Below are 17863 nucleotides of genomic sequence, written 5' to 3'. Positions count from 1 at the left end.
TAAAATTAAGGCTTTAATCTTCGACGAATGAATTTGAAAAAGCTAAAAATGAGAACGCTCGTCGTTAGATCTCAAATACGTAAGCAAGCAACGATAAGAAGGGTACATATAATACGACACTTAATTTACATCGCTATATCTCTCTTAATAAATTTAATCTTCCCTCCCGAACGAGGGAACTTTTTTAATGATATTTTTTTAGTCCGAGTTTGTAAGATTTCAAGAACGTTTGTTACGAATTCCCCTTTCATTTGTACCTCGATTATCATAAGTCGTTAATTCGAAAGGGTTCGAAAGATACGACGAGGATTTTTATTTGAAGATTAAGATGAGAATTAAAAAAGGATTTCCCGTTTAAATCGATTACCAGTATATTTTATAATCAATCTTTTTTTTTTTTCCTTTTCATTTTTTTTTTCTTTCTTTTCTCTCTTTTATACAACTATTACATACACGTTCTAATAAAGCGAGTTTTATTTTTCGAAAGAAAGTGAACGTGTAAAATCAAAAACTTTTGTAGGACGTTTAATTAAATAATCAACTAATAATCGAAACACTAATGAAAAAAAGGAATTAATAAAAATAAAAATAATTCAATCGATAAGATTTACTTTAGTTCGAAATAATTATTAACGTGGAACTCATCCGTCCTGTCGGTATTTTCTCTTAGGTAACACAACCGTTTTACATCGGGTGTATAACGGGTTGTCTGTTGTCAGGCGAGTTTACATATATATTCAGAAATACACGAACGTTTATTTAAACAGTTCTACAAAATAAATGAATATGAATATCAGTATGAATGAGTATCATTGAGAATTATTTAAATATTCATATATTTAATAATCCACAATTCATGTTTAATATATTCATTTGATATAATACATTAATGATATTTGATTAATAATTAAAACGTATATCGTTATTTCTTCATAATTCTTTAAAGAATATAAATATTTTAAATCGAGACGAGAAAGTTTTACGTGTAATGAATGTACCAGTGTGATCATTCAGACTCGCAATACCGATCTTAGAGATTAGAAGATTAGAAGCGAATAACTTGTAGTTACGAGGGATGGGATTGGATGAAAATCGGCCATAGTTATGACGAGAGAGTTTCGTAACCATGAACCATTGTTTCATTCTTATATATATATATATATATATATATATATATATATATATAGTAAATATCTGAATATATATATAGATATATATTCTACCTTTTCTCTTGTGACCATTCTCACCGAGCATCACTGAGATAATCTTTTCGAGTAACGAGCCACTGTCTCATTCTTGCTGGCTTGCATAAGAAAATAAAGCTAAGATCTTTTGAACGGATTTCGCCTAGAGTCACGGAAGTTCGTCAATCTTTTCAGTTAGTTTCTATCGTTCCGTTAATTACCTAGTTTTCTATACGCACATATTCATTATTAAATTTAAATATTATTTTTATTATTCTCTGAGTCCTTCGTTTTATACTTATCCTTTCGAATTTCTCGTAAAAAAGTAAAGAAAGGAAAAAAGTAATGATTTCACGCGGAAAGTAAATTTTCTAAAGAAGAAAAAAAAAAAAAAAGAAAATAATAAATACGGTACCATTCAATAAAAGTTTGCATCGTTAAATAAATTTTTTTTCCTTTGTCATTTATATTTACGCAATCATTAATGTTTTATTTAGTCAGTTACTATCTGAGATTAATTAATCGTTATATAATTTTCATTAATCGTTATATAATTTAAATTAATATTTGAAAAGTACTACCTAAGTAAATTAGCATTTGCTTCCATCGTGAGATATTATTCGTAACTAATAATATAATATTTTTACTATATAAAAATTTTATATATATATATATATATATATATATTATAATGTATACGTAGTTATACGTACTATATATCGAATAAGAGAAGCTGTCTCGCGGGAAATCTCATCCAACTACTTGAGAATGTTTCACCGTTGTTTTCACCGACCTATTGCGAGCGTGAGCGCGCGCGCATTCGCTCACTCGCCTAGTGACACGCAGCTCTCAGAGAGAAAGAGAACTTCTTAGAGTTTAGAAGGCCAATATATATATATATATATATATATATATATATATATATATACATATATATGTATGTATGTGTTTGTGTGGACAATGAAATTAAAAAAATTGAAGGAAATAAATATAAAAAAAGAAGGGGTATGGGATAGCAAACATGAAGGAAATAATTCGTATCATTTAATAGTCGTTTAAAAACGATAAAAAGAACAGGTGTAGTTGTATATATATATATATATATAATATATATATCTTTTACATAATCATTAATATTTTTTTCAACGTTCGATCGATCATTTGCAATTTCTAATTGATTATTACGTATGTTAAAATATTTGAAACTTTCTTATGTTTGAAAGTCCACGTTCTAAGTAAATTATATATATATATATATATATATATATATATATATATTTGTATATATATATAATTGTGTGAGAAAGTTAGTGTCAATATTGACATGTGTCTTTACTTTGATATATAAATGGCAAGGTTGCCGCCGAATTCTGTGAAAGGTCCTAAAGGAAATGATTTGTCAGTTATCGTCGTTTGATCCGTTATGCGCACGTGCAAAAAATCTTTAGACCTGTCGTAGACATATACGTACTCACTCACTCACTCACTTACTTATTTATTTATTTATTTACTTACGTACGTACGTACGTACGTAAGCAAATATAAAATCAAACGTATCGTAGCAAATAAGTAAATAAATATACGTATGTATATTTATGTATATATACATTCGTATATCATTAGTTTAACATTAGTTTGCGAGCATTTAGCATCGTACATATAATTACTAAAGAGATTCCTTGGTAATTTCATACATTGTAATACAATTTTTCTTTCTTTCTTTTTTCGAATAATTACATTAATTAATTTTAATTTGTATCATTATGTTTTTATTGACAATTAAGAAAGAAATAGAATCTTAGAGAATTTTTTTTGTCGAAACACAAAAGCAGAAAATTGATAATAACATTAATTAATTTTAATTCATATCATAACGTTCTTATTAGAAATAGTAAGACGTTAGAAAAATATTGAAGTACATATATAAATATTCTTCTCTTCCAAAGTTCGAATACAAAAAGTCGACGAAGAAAAGAAAAACAAAAGAATATTAATCAATTTTAATTTACATACATCACAACGTTCTTATTAAAAAGTATTAAGAAGCATGTAGAATATGAAAAAATACATACTTAAATATCCGCAAACCCATACACACTATTTTTTCTTTTCTTTTTTCATTATAAAGTTTAAAAACAAAGGACAAAGAAAGAAGAAAAATCTTTACCTATGAAAATCTCGACGAATGAAACTAAGACACGAGAAAACATCGATCTTGATAGTTAATATTGTAATTAGAGTAACTAGTTAATAATTAGTCGCTAAAGTCAGGGATGTGGATTCGAATCGTTAGATATCACGATCATAAGAGGCCGTAGCAAGGAGATCTCGAATAGAAGAAAACCAGCGGCGCGCACGTTTCTGTGTATTTGTATGTATGTATGTATGTATGTTGGATGTATGTACGTGTGTGTGTATGTATATATATATACGTGTATTCTCTCCAGTAGTTAAGCCTTCCTATGCGCGCCCGAGTGCAGGGAAAAGAGTGGGGAGTTCATATAAGACACGAAGGCAAACGCCTCTGCCAGTGACCACAGACTCGACACGAAACTCATCGGCCGAGGAGAGAGAGATAAATTCTTCTCGGTGTTTAAACGAAATTTTTTTAAAAAAGAAAAAGAAAAAAGAAAAAAAAAGGAAGGAACAATTCACGTCCTATTACTATATAACTATTACTATTACTACTATTTATCCCAACGTTGATCGTAGTAACAAAGTTAGTTGTAATAACAACTCCGATAAATAGTAATACATATATATATATATATAAATATATACATATATAGACATAGATAAAAAGAAGAGATATATATTCGTATAAAGAGATCAAAATAGTTAATCGAAAACGTCAATCGTTAGTTGACAACAGTAAATAATTTTTTTTTTTTTTTGAAATCGAACATCACGACAAAAATGGCCGGTCAACGAGTTGTTTATCTTCTTCTTCTTCTGATCTTCGCCCTCATAGCGCACGGTGAGTTTGTTCACACGTCCTCCGTCCTCTTTGTTTATTATATTTTATTTTATTTTATTTTATTTTATTTTATTTATTTATTTATTTTATTATATTGTATTGTTTCTGTGTACTTCTGTGTCATTCTCATATATTACACGTACTTACACGCACACGCAACACTCACGCATGCAAGCAGACACGTCAGTTTTTTCTTCTACTCTCGTTCTCCTCTTTTTCTCGAGCCATTTTCTATTTTCCTTTCTTTTTTTTTCTTTTTCTTATGCTATATTTTTCTTTTACGCCCGTTACTTTTACACTCTTTCTTCTCTTGTGGCTTTTTCTCCATTTTCTTTTTTATTTTTCTTAAGTCAATAATCATTTTTTTTTTGTCGTTGTTATCGTTGTTGTTGTTTGTCTGTCATACGATAATATTCTTTAAGATCAAGTGCGTTAAAAATTTTATATAAAATAGTACGAAATTCAAAATTCATTCGAATTCGTGATATTTATTATTAACGATAGATATTATTATCGCTTTTTATTATTAAAAAATCGTCGGTGAATTATTACGAGCTCTGTCGATTTGCTTACTTTTTTTTTGTGATTCATTATTTTTCTTTTTTTTTTTTTTTTTTTTTGAATCGATCATTCACGTCGATCCTTTTTTATTCCTCGAAATTTTTTAATCCGAATCGTGATCGGAAAGATTGTTAAGACGATGTAAGTAAGATCGGACGTACTTAGATTTTTCATTTCTCATGCGTCATCGTTAAACAATGATGAACTCCGTTCAACAGATTTCACACATCTCAAGAACTTTCTCTGGGTCTTGTGAGTGAAAATATGAAAGTAGCTCATCGACTGTTTTATCCCCACCTCTTTCTCTTTATTTCTCTCTTTCTCTCTCTCTCTCTCTCTTCCTCTCTTTCTCTTTCTTTCTTTCTCTTTCTCTCTTTCTACTTTTTTTTACAACTCCTTTCTCTTTCAACTTCCTCGAGTTTTCTTTCATCATTTTCTACATCTTCGTTTCGTTTGTTTTTTATTTATTTTTTTTTTTTTTAATTCTCTTCCGTTAAATATTATTCATCTCTTACTAATTTCTTTTCGTCTCTACAGATAGAGAAAGAGAGAGAGAGAGAGAGAGAGAGAGAGAGAGAGAGAGAGAGAGAAACGAACGTTTTAAGATTCTTGTTTAGCCCTCTAGGCGATTTGTCGCACGTTTCGATTTTGCACCGTGACGTTACGTAAGAGATTCTACTTTCTATACCGTCAAGTAGTCTGTCCTTTTTCTTCCTTTTTTCTTTTTTCTTTCTTTTCTTTTCTTTTTTTCCTTACAAAAATTAGTTTAGTCTACGCGTTACTTCTTCCTGTTTTATGTAGATACATACTAGAAGTACTATGGGAAAATTATTTCCATCATTTCCGTAATCATTTCCTATACTTCCGCGAATGTTACATACTATTTGAAAATATACACAGTGGTACCGATATCATCTTAAAAATGTGTTATAAATGGATATATTAATGATATTATAAACGGTATAAATATATATATATATATATATATATATATATATATATACTCGACATATTAAATTATATATTAAAAATATTATAAGCGGTATCGATTAAAAATATTATATTAGTATCGAGTTCATTTTTAAATTATTATAAATTATATCGATATGTTAAAGATATTATATATATGGTTTCGATATATATACATATTAAAAAGTATTATAATAATTTAAAAATATTAATCCAAATTTTGCACGCGTATCAATATCATCTTAAAAACAATATAAACAGATTAATACCATCTGAAAAATATATCAAATTGAAATCATTCATTAAATTACGATAAATTAAAATTCGATTCTTTCTTCTTCTTCTTTTTTTTTTTTTTTTTTTTAATGAAACCAAGCGTCACAACGGAATTTCACGTTTCATAGAGGGAACGCAAGTAGGTCGTATAATTTGCAATAGAGAGGCGTTAGGATTGCTTAATCGTTAGCAAGATTCTACGGAGTGTATAAACGTTCGATGAAAATTCTCGTTGAACGTATACATATTTAAATCCACCGACATTTTACTCTTACATTCCGATAAATGATATTAAATGTAAATAATTATTCATTATCAGGAAAGTTAGATATAAATTAATATTACATTTATTAGTCGATTGTCGTGTCTGTCTTTAGGATCATTTCTCAATCAAAGAAAAAAAAAAAAAGGAAAAAGAAAAAGCAATAAAAAAAAAAAAAAAATGATTAAACGATATTAAACATGTTCACATACTCTCTCTCTGTTTCTATCTCTCTCTTTCACTTGTCTTTATAACATTTCACTATTTAAATATAAAAAGATTATATATATATATACATATATACATAAAAAATCATATCAATTTTTTTATAATTGTCATGAAAAAACGTTTATACGCACCGATACAAAGTTCAAGTTAAAAGTAATACGTGTATACTTTATTATTATTATCGTTACTATTTCTTTTTTTTTTTGTTTTTTAATACGAATACCAATAAACGAACGATCAATAGGCTATCATAGTATACGTATAAATAAATACGTATTAACGTAATCTGTCATTAAAATTCTAGTCTAGGCTCGCAAGTATACGCAAGTCTAGTCCGGAAACTAGAATGCCGTAGCATTAAGTAATTTCTATCTAGTTCAATCGAAACCGGTCATTATTCTTTTCCCCACCCCACTCTTCCTCCCCTCCCCTCCTTCTACCCCTCTCCATCTGGATATTGGAAATTTTACTGCACCGTTAACTCGAGTTACATAGTCAATTGCAAATAATTAAATAAAGATTAACTATATAGCGATTGTAAAAGTCAACTACTTTCTTCTACGTTTTCCTTATACATATATTTTCTTATATATATATATATATATACATGGAAAATATTTTTCGCGGAAGCAAACAGCCATGTTATGTAGTCGCAGTGTTAGAACGTAATTTTATCTATGTATATAGCAATTTGATCCGTTAGATGTTACTTGAAGATATAGGAAATCGAAGTACATACTTATTTATGCGATTTGAATTTTTATAAAAGATTGAATTAGAAAATTTTCTCGTAGTTCTCTTTTATGTTGTTCAATTGTTCGGATTTTCTTAGTCAAAGATATTTTCTACACAAATTTTTTCAAGTATACGTTCAGGATGTATTTAAAGAATCGATTTAACATTTGACTTCGTGATAGATTTAATTCATCTTGACAAGGGATTTCTACCGTTTAATATTTGATTTTCATTTCTTTCTTTCTTTTTTTTTTCTTTTTTTTTTTAATGGCGAAGAAATACATCGTAAATTGTTAAAAATTATATAAAAGTAGAAAAGAAAAAAATTATTGTTCCCTCGAATCAATCAGCGTTTTTATTGAAGCAATTAAATCGTTAGATCGTTAAATAAAAATTGAATAAGCAGAAAAAATAGGGCAAAAGAAAAAAGAGATGAACCATACGTTTCTAAAATGATTAAATCGTAGATTCAATAAATAAATGACAAAAAACGAAATAATCATTCTTTTAAATCGGTCCTTACTATTTTGGTAATTAATCTGATTAATACTCTTTATAAAAATTGAATCGCAAATTATTATGAATTAAACCGCATAAAAAAAAAAAAAGAAGAAAAAAGAAGAAAGAAAAAAAAATTACGATCATTCTTGAAAAGATCAGTCATCTTAATTTCTTTCCCTTTTTTTTACCGTTCTTTTTTATTTCTTATAAAATTCATGCTATGATAAAAAAAGATATCTTTCGAATATTATTTATTATTAATATTGTAGATAACTTACAATTCGTAATGATAACGTGGATCGCATAAATAAAATAGCTTCGGTGGAGCCATCTAACACATACCACAGATTCTCATACTCTTTAGAAGGAGTCGTAAAAGAAGGGAAAGTAAGCGTTCGCTTTAAAGAACGTCGGCACCGTTTTCTGTACACCGTTTCTGTCTACGTGTTGCGTCCCTTACATAAGAAACTTGTTGCTCGTTCAATGATATGTCTCCTCCTACTTGTCGTTGACGTTCTATCTCGCCGATAATTAATAAATCATACGTAAAAACATTTTTTTCTCTTTTCTTTCGATCATCGATCGACCATAAAAAGAAGAAAGGAAGAATGACAACAATTTTCTTATTGACAAAATATTATTAATTTTTTTTTTTTACCGATGAAATAGTAACAAAAAAGAAAGAGAAAACATTTATCGTTGAATTAAAAGTTTCATTAAAATTATTCGATTATTTTTTAAATGCGTTTCGTATATATCTATGAATTGTAATTTTTCATTCATATGAAAACACTGAATGATTTTATTATACATATATGTATATATGTATATACACACACATTCACCTGTATTAATTAGAACAGTTCTTTTTCTGAAACAGCATGATGTAAAATACCTTTTATGTGTTTTATCACTCTCTCTTTCTCTTTCTCTCTTTTTTCTGTCACTCTTCTTGCAAAAGTATCATGAAGAAGAAGGTAATCTTCAAGTTACATACATAGAAGTCGTCATTGACCGTAATAGTTCGTGCGTCTAAGCGAGGAGACCTTAACACCTTTGATATCACCGATATGAACACATATACACGTACTTATATACATAGATACATAATATTCAAGTGCAATGAACTTTATTCAAATGAAATGTATCTTTGATTTTATTGATGTTCTTTCTCTATCTCTATCTTTTTTATTTCACTTTTCGTTTCTTTTATTTGTAGTTTTTTGTTATTGTTGTTTATAAACAAAGTAAAACATAATGAAGAGATTATATATCCCTTAGATATATTATATATAATAATAATATATATAATATATTTAAAAAATATATTATATCAACAATCAAAAAAACAAGTATTTTTATTCTAATGAATTTATTTTAACTCCTTCTTAATTTCTTTTTCTTTCTCTTATTTATTAAATTAATCTCAACCTTCTTAAAGTAATTATTTCGTGATAAAAACAATTCCGTAAATCGATGCGGTCTTGTTTTTGTTAAACAAATCCTCGTTAATCAATCTAGGTCGTAATATTAGAAGTTTTTAATCACACACACACATAAACACACATATATAAAACTAAATCTATTTAACTATTTATATTTATATACACATATATATATATATATATAACATCGTATACCAATAGCATTAAGTTTTGATATTAATACTGTGAATACTCTGGAGAGTTCGATGATGGGAGAGGCGAGACACAAGGCGAGGTTTTACACGAAGGTTGCGAGTCAAGGCTAGGAACTTTCACTCGTATAATCCACGAGAGAGCGCTCTCTTGGGAGCGAGATACTGGCCGACTTCCCACCTTAAACTTATACTACTATTTACATACTTTTGCTCTTGTATATAAGTCAAAGCAAAATGTCGATCGAATTATATTAATTCTTTTGGAACATTCTCTCGACGACTTCCTTACCGTGATTATTTACATAATTATCATCTTGCATCCATTAACTTGTTTATTATGTACCGTGTTATTAATTGATAAATTATATTAAACGATATTTTCCTTCGTATTAATTAAACAATTAAATATTTACATATCTTAGTACTATTAAAGGAAAATAATATTCCGCATACATTTGTTCAAATATTTCGTTGCTAATAATATCGCAATGATATCGTAATTACGTATTTTTCTTAAATGTCTTTCGTATCGGCCATATTTAATTCGTAAATTTACACAGATTTCACATAGCACAGATCTAATCGAACGATTTTATTTTTCTTTTCCTTTTTATTATTATTTTTTTGTCTTTTTTTATTAAAAATATTAACTCGTGAAAATAAATTTTGCATTGCTCGTTTGTTTAAAGCGGAACGTTTATACGTTTTGTCGTAGAAATTTTATTAGTTGATGTTTTTAAACAAATGTTATTTCCATGCTTTGTTCATATATATATATATATATATATATATATATATATATATATATATGTATATGTATCGATTATAGATACGTCTTCTTCTATTGAGAAATCTTTAAGGTAATTATTATGTTTCTTCTTATTTTTTTTTTTTTTTTTTAAATAAGCCTATCCGACTTTCATTTAGGTTTATTAATGTAATTTTTAAATATGTTAACGTCGGAAGGAAACAAGCACGTTCGGTGAAAGCGTTCGTACTCTTAATACCGCAATGTGAGATTGTAAAAGTTAATGACATTATTAAATACGTGTAGTATTTACTGTATATCAGACGAAAATGGCAAGTCTCGTTGATCGAACATCGTATAATAACTATTTTCTCTCTCTCTCTCTCTCTCTCTCTCTCTCTCTTTCTCTTTATGTATTTATGTACGCTTTATGCTAACTTTTTTCTTTTTTCTTTTTCTTTTTCTTTTTTTTTTTTTTCAACGATTTCCAGTTAACATTTCGCGACAAAACTCGTTACACTTTCACCACTCTGGCCATACTAGTATCTTTTTTTTTTCCTTTTCATTTTTCTTATTCTTTTTCTTTTTTCGATTACCTTATTTTTCTAATCGCGCGTACATATTTAGTTGTAAAACGGTAGTGAATACCTGATTCGATTTAATTTGTATTACATTATCTAAGAGAGAAATGCGTTACATAAATACGTAAGTAAGTATGTACATACTTGATCAAAGAGAGAACAACGATGTGAGAATTATTTTCAACGTTTGCTCAGAATCAATCAGGAAAAGAAATTTTTTATTTATTTGTCCGAATTAAATATATATATATATATATATGTATGTATGTATATATTTGAGAAACTTTGTTTGTTTAATGATTTACGAAACTTTTAATTATAATACGCGTGAAAATTCCAACAGAAGACATTTATAAAGCTATCTTACACTTTTTACTAATTTCATCACCTCATTATTAATCATTATAGAATAAATATGAAAGAAAAAACTCGTGAATCTATAGAATATGTAACATCTAATTGCGATCAACGCGTATTTCCATCATGATCTTTAATAATTATTGATAATTTAAACGATCGTAAACTTGAATAAAGAAAATAACGAAATAATTTAAATATCATCTATTTTTAGAAAATTTTTCTCAAAGATAGACATAAATCGGTGAATTTAAAATAAGCTATAAAAAATATACACTAAAGAATATAATTCGATATTCATAATGTCACGGACATCGACGTCGACGACGAAGACGACGACATGTTTAATCAATCAATTCATGCGCTCAACGTGCGACCTTCAAACTTGTTGTAAAATCAAAAAATAAAAAGAAAACAAAAAGAAGACCATGGAAATAAAAGAAGGAAGACGTGTGAAAATTCTTAATTCGTAAAAGAAACACACGCAAATACACATACACACATACACACATATACGAACACACGTTTTCCTTGATGATGATGATGATGATGATGATAATGATGATGATGATGACACGTTGCAAATGCGTGCCATTTCTTTTACGCATTTCGTCCTTGAGAATCCTTAACGATGGTATCACGACGACGTGATCTAAGCTTTCACAAATGTTGTCTTTTAAAAAAATAATAAAAAGAAAAAAAAACAGATAAATAAAAGAATGAAATTTCAGAATGTTACGGTCAGAAGCAACATCAGGAAGATCCTTGTCAGACGAAATCGAGAGTGGTCGGCGATATTGAATATTGCGATCGTTATTGGGAATGCGTTAATGGTAGACCAGAATTATTCGATTGTCCTAATGGCCTTGTATTTGCTGGGAAACACAGAGGCGTAACAGAGGGTTGCGATTATCCATGGAGAGCTAATTACTGCGATGGTAAACGTCAAGCAAATCCACCAATATCAGCTGAACACTGTGATTGGCTTTACGGTATATTTGGCCATGAAACATCCTGCACGAGATATTGGACCTGTTGGAACGGCACTGCCACTGAACAATTATGCATCGGTGGTCTGCTTTACAACGAAAGGGCACGATCCTGCGACTGGCCCGAAAACGTCGAGGGTTGTCAAAAACATCGTGAGTATCGAAATTTTTTACATATTATCTCGTTAAAAATCTCGTTGATCGAGAAAGGGAGAGAAAGAGGAAAAAACAAGAAAAGAAAAGAAAGTAATCTCGACTCGTTATGCCTTTCTCTTCGATATCTCTTCTCTCTCTTTTTTTTCTTTTTTTTTTTCTTCTTTAACCTTCGCGTGATTCTTCCAGTTTCTTTTTCTTGGCTTTTCTTTTTTTTTTCTTTTCTTCTTTTTTCTTTTTTTGTTTTCTTGCTCCACCATCGAAAACGAGATCTCGATAAAAAAAGAGCGAGTGAGTGAATGAGAGAGAGAGAGAGAGAGAGAGTAAAAAAGAGAGAGAGAGAGAGAGAGAGTAGATTGATTAATATTCGAAGAAGCAAGTAAGTATATAACTACTTACTTCACGTTACACGTTGTTTTATCAAATTAAAATGAATATAATCTTCCCGTTAAAAATTATTATACGTACACGTGTACCTAATGTGATAAAACAATGACAAGTACGTAAATGCGTGGGTAAAAAAAAAATATATATATATATATATATAAATGTATATGTTTATGAAACAACTAATTAACGATATGTATATGTACATATTACAGCACTTTGTAATGACGACGCGAACGGCAACGTACCATTAGGAAAGTCTTGCAATCGTTACTGGCAATGTCAAGGTGGTTATCCACGTTTGCAAAGATGCCCAGCCATGTTGGTCTTCGACAGACGATCATTGAGATGCGTTGTACCACCTACCGAAGATTGCGACGTACCAACGACGCAACCTAGTTTGGATGGGGATTTACAAGATGGTAGAATCCAAGAACAAGAACCCGAAGAAGAAAATTTACCGCCTGGTGTACCGCCACTTCCGGCCGGTGCCCTACCCATTCCACTTCGGGCACGTCCTAGAAATTAATTTTAAGTTGTTCCGTTTGTATGGTTTGAAAGAAAAAAAAAAAAAAAAAAATTATAAAAAAGAAAAAAAAAGAAAAAACACATAGACACACACGCTCTTACGTGTGTAGACGACGAAAGTAGTTACTCGTTTTTCGAGGGTGAGTTTTCAGATTGTAATTTTTTCTTCTTTTTATTTTATTTTATTTTTTTTTTTTCATATACTTACTTACTACGTCTTCTCTTTTCTTTCATTACGGTGTCGCGAAGCATAATCGAGATTAGGGTTGAACTCATTGAGAGTAAGTTTATCTCTTTCCCCGTACGACCTACCCCGTCCCGGTTTCTGTTTTATATTTTTTTTTTTTTTGTTTTTTTCTTTTCCTTTTTTTTAATTCTAATATTATCCTCAATCCGCAAGTAAACAAGCAAGCAACTTTTACCATCGGTAATAGCGCGTAAGCGTGATTCGCGTTAGATCGTTAAGTTTTTTTTCTATCTGTCTTTGTTTTTTTTTTCTTTTCTTGTTTTTTTTTCCTTTGTTTTTTTCTTTATTTTCTTTTTTTTTCCTTTTTTTTTTACAAAAAATCCTCCCTGTTCATCATCCGCACTCTTTTTCATCCTCGGTGAAGATGTGTAAATATTTCTTCTTTAGCCATTACTCACTACTATTATTACCTTCCTCCACCCCTCCTATCCCCCACCCCCGCCCTGGTTTTCTTAATCTTATATTAGAAATATTCAAACGCAATTACACCTGGTCGATGTAGAAATACATGAAATAAACTGTATATTATATATTTTTTTTAGACGCTGCTAAACGTTTTATTCTACGTTTTCCCAGCACCTAATATATATATATTTCTTTTTTTCCAAAGATATATACGGAAGTTCCATTAAAAGTATCAAATGTTACGAACAATTGTCAAGGTAAATGTTAAGGCCTTTCATTTTTTTTTTTTCTTTTCTTTTCTTTTTTTTTAATACTGCTCGTACCAACAATACGTAAGTACGTATTTATCGCACATATGTATGCATGTTCTCGATTACAGACCTTGAAGTATGAAATCGAGAAATTTTTTTCGAAGTACATATATATATATTATAATTATTATAATAATAATAATTATTATTACTTTTATATTTTATATTTTAACACGTGAAGGACATGAGAAATTGTGATTGTATTGGTTTTATGACAATTATGACGATTATGACAATTATCGTGTCGCACGTTAATGTAATAACCCTTAATAGATTTATTTCAATTTGTCGATCATTAAATAGAATATTACAGATATTCGAGACGAATATTGATATATCTTTTTGCCCAACACGATGAATGGCCTTTCATCTATATGTTTTTTCCCCCATCAAAGATAGATATTATTTTTCATCCGTTGTATCTACGACGTAAGACGTTCACATTCTTCTTCGGTGTATTATGTCAGTTTTTATGAAAAAAAAAAAAAAAAAGAAAAAAGAAGAAACGAAGAAAAAGGATCCCATTACACGTGTGTATGAAGTAAAACCGATCGAACTATTACAGGCTATTGGCACTGAAAATAAAATATTATTTATTATTACATTATCGATAGGAAAAAATTTTAATTTGTAATTTGTGCTTTTTTGTTTATTTGTTTTATACATACCAATGTGGTAGTTCTTCGGGTTCGAGACAGCTCAAACTAACGGAATCAAATAATTTACCGTCACCGCATGTCAAAAGACGCGGATGTCCTTCGACGCAAGTTATCAATCTACCACAGTCACCAGGCACCGGGAATCTAAGAATAAATTTTCTAATTTAATAATACATTTTTGATTTGATAATAAATATAAAATTACAATCAGTATAATTGAATTTATATCGTACCTTGGGAAAGGCCAGAACTTAGCTGCAGCACTACGTGCTGGTACTTTGTGGGGACATTTGAAACCAACAATGGCTTCCGGATTACAATATGGCAAAAGTTGATCAGGCCAAACGCAAGTGTGAGTTTTTGGATCGTACGCTAAACCAGCGTCACAATGTTCTTGAAGTGGTTGTCCATGAACACATTTGATGTAAGTAGTGCTACAGGTATCACTGTCGGGATAAAGTCCAAATTGAAATTCGCAACCGGGCGAGCTCAAAGGTGTTACTGTAAATTAATTATTTTAAAATGTAAATTAATTTTTTTTAAATATGAAGAAAGAAAAATGAATACATTTGTATATAATGTTTTGATAGTGTATCAATTGGTATAAATAATATTTGTTAAGGTATAATTACGATCATGTTTGCGGTGTCCACAATTAACGGCCCAATAATAATTGCAATGATTATGTACAGCACCGTGTCCGTCAAATAATAGACCATTTTCACAATGTTCCAGTGTCAACGTGCCGTTCGTACATAAAAAGAAACTATTGCAATCCTCTGGATGAGCATATGCGTGAACTCCATACGGATCGGGGCATGGCGGTGCACCGAAAAGCGTAGTAGCTTTAACTAAAAAATAATGTGTATATATTATCGATATGAATTCAATCGAATATCGATAGAAATATATATATATGATATATATTGAAGGAAAGTGAAAAAGATAGAGAGAATCTATAAATATCGTTGGTAACATTTTTATTTCATCTATACGTATATGTTTATATGTCTCAAGGATAAAATAGATTGTAGACTTTCTGATCATAAAGATCGAATGTTCTTTAAGCTTCGAATAATGAATATGATAATTATTATTTTATTATTATTATTTTATTATTATTATTTTATAACGATAATAAAAATAGTTAATCTACAATAATAATTAATATAAAATATTTAGAACATAAAAAATAAGGAATGATAATATAGAATAATAAAAATAGATATAATACAATAATAATAATTATTATTTTATTATTATTATCATTATCATTATCATTATCATTATCATTACTATAAAAAAAAAAAGAAAAGGAATAAGAAATCGTTCTTCAAATCAAAAAGAAATAAAAAAAGGTCTACGCTTACGACGAATGTGAAAAAATAATGTAAAAGAAAAAAATGAATAAAACAGCGAAAACAAAAATCAAAGAAAAAATAGAAAAAAAAAGAATCTACAGACGAAAGGAAGATCGACGTTATGTCATAATAGACATTTATCTACGAATCAGAACGATAACTAGCCGTCCATATGGTAAGAAGAAAAAAGCATAGCTGGTAAGAAACGATCGATCGTGGCGAACGAAGTGAACGCGGAACTATGGACGACGCCTCGTTGTCGTCATTTCGATTCGAATATCCGAGATGGAAAGTTAATTCCGATGGTAAATAAAGATGGTGCGTGTGGGATGTAACGTCTGGACGTATCTTACGCGCCGTCTGTTTGCATCATTGTGATGCGATGCGTCAATGCACTCGCGTACGTTGATCGATAGGGACTACGATCCTCCTGAACGTGGCGAAAATTTAATAACGACGTAATAAACTTCATAACTCGCGCATACTTGTGTTTTATATGTACATATATATATATATATATATATATATATATATATATATATGCGACAAATGTGTTAAAAAAAAATCCCACACGCACATGCGCGTATTCGCGTGCTCACGAAAAGATAAAGATATAAAAAAAAAAAGAAATAGAAATAAAAATAAAAAAAAAATAATGAAGACTCACCCGACGATGACAATACGGCCAACAAGAGGGCCAATCGGATCGTGCTTCTCGAACGGCTCATAGTCCGAATAATATTGTTAGATTTAAATTGTTCTCTACTGTTTTGTCTGTATTTTCAACTATGACTATATCTCAATGCTTCCTCGACGATTGGCTCGAACAGTTATTGGCCTCGAGAGAACACCAGGACTTCTCTCCCTTCACTCGGATTCGTGAAAAGCATGTCTCACGACCCCACCCTTCTTCCTTACTTCTCTACTCACTCCTCACTCACTCACACTTGCTCACTCACTCGCCTGTCTTTCTTTTTAGCGATTTCTTAACCGACCACAGTTCGTTCGTACGCTTTCGTCGTTCGACCGAACGCACCCGAAGAAAGGATCATGAGTTAAACATCATGAGCAAAAACAACGGGATTGGATAGTTACGTTAAAAACGCGTACTCGTTTTACGTACGATTTTTTTTCTGTTTTTCTTTTCTTTTGTGTTTTTCAATATTCTTTGGTCGTATCTCTTTCATCTTTTTTTTCTTCTTTTTCATTAAAATTTTGATCCTATTTTTATTAATTGTTAAAGTGTTCTCATGAATAGACATTAAACATTTAATATAGTTTTTGGATATATTAGGGATAAAAAAAATTTTCTAGAAAAGCTCACCTTTCTAATAGTTTTTATTTGCATTTAATAATTTCTCTCTTTTAGCTGTTCGTAATTATCCCTTCCTTCTACTCCCTTCTCCCTTTTTTCCTCACCACTCTTTTTATATATCCATCCTTGCTATATGCGTGCTTGCTTATTGAAGCGATCAATTAAGAACGATAGCATGTTAATATTTTCTACGTTGTCGAGCAATCTTTCTTTTCCTTTTTCTTTTTCATTTCCGCATTCCACAAAATTTCTTTGTAAAAAAAAAAAAAAAAAGAAAGGAAGAAGAGAAAAACGAAAGAACAAAAAGTAAATAAGAAATGAAAAAAATATAAAAATTGTAAAAATCGAGCTTCTTCGAGTTAATTCGTATAATAACTAACTATATTAATTAATTCGTGAGATACGTTTTGGTCAACAGTGACATGACGGACATCCTAAACGACGATGAGCTGTTCATGACCATTTTTGGCATAACTATGTAGTGACTTAC

At 29.7% G+C, this 17863-nt stretch overlaps 2 protein-coding genes across 2 annotated transcripts; one reads left to right on the top strand and one right to left on the bottom strand.

Moving 5' to 3' along the window:
• The first annotated feature begins 3706 nt into the window (after positions 1-3706).
• On the top strand, positions 3707-13865 carry LOC122636195 (protein obstructor-E-like). Its single transcript, XM_043827172.1, has 3 exons — positions 3707-4161; positions 11750-12160; positions 12763-13865. The coding sequence occupies exons 1-3, from the start codon at positions 4101-4103 to the stop codon at positions 13074-13076; spliced, it is 786 nt and encodes a 261-aa protein (XP_043683107.1). The 5' UTR covers positions 3707-4100; the 3' UTR covers positions 13077-13865.
• Positions 13866-14289: 424 nt separating this feature from the next.
• On the bottom strand, positions 14290-17166 carry LOC122636197 (protein obstructor-E-like). The gene is made up of 5 exons (XM_043827175.1): positions 16726-17166; positions 15330-15548; positions 14931-15198; positions 14707-14841; positions 14290-14613 (listed from the first exon to the last, which is right to left on the bottom strand). The coding sequence occupies exons 1-5, from the start codon at positions 16784-16786 to the stop codon at positions 14598-14600; spliced, it is 699 nt and encodes a 232-aa protein (XP_043683110.1). The 5' UTR covers positions 16787-17166; the 3' UTR covers positions 14290-14597.
• Positions 17167-17863: the final 697 nt, after the last annotated feature.

The sequence above is a fragment of the Vespula pensylvanica genome, chromosome 20, assembly GCF_014466175.1.
Source record: "Vespula pensylvanica isolate Volc-1 chromosome 20, ASM1446617v1, whole genome shotgun sequence".
NCBI lineage: Eukaryota > Metazoa > Arthropoda > Insecta > Hymenoptera > Vespidae > Vespula > Vespula pensylvanica.
The sequence above is the reverse complement of the archived record's forward strand: the minus strand, read 5'-3'. Positions and strand labels throughout refer to the sequence as shown.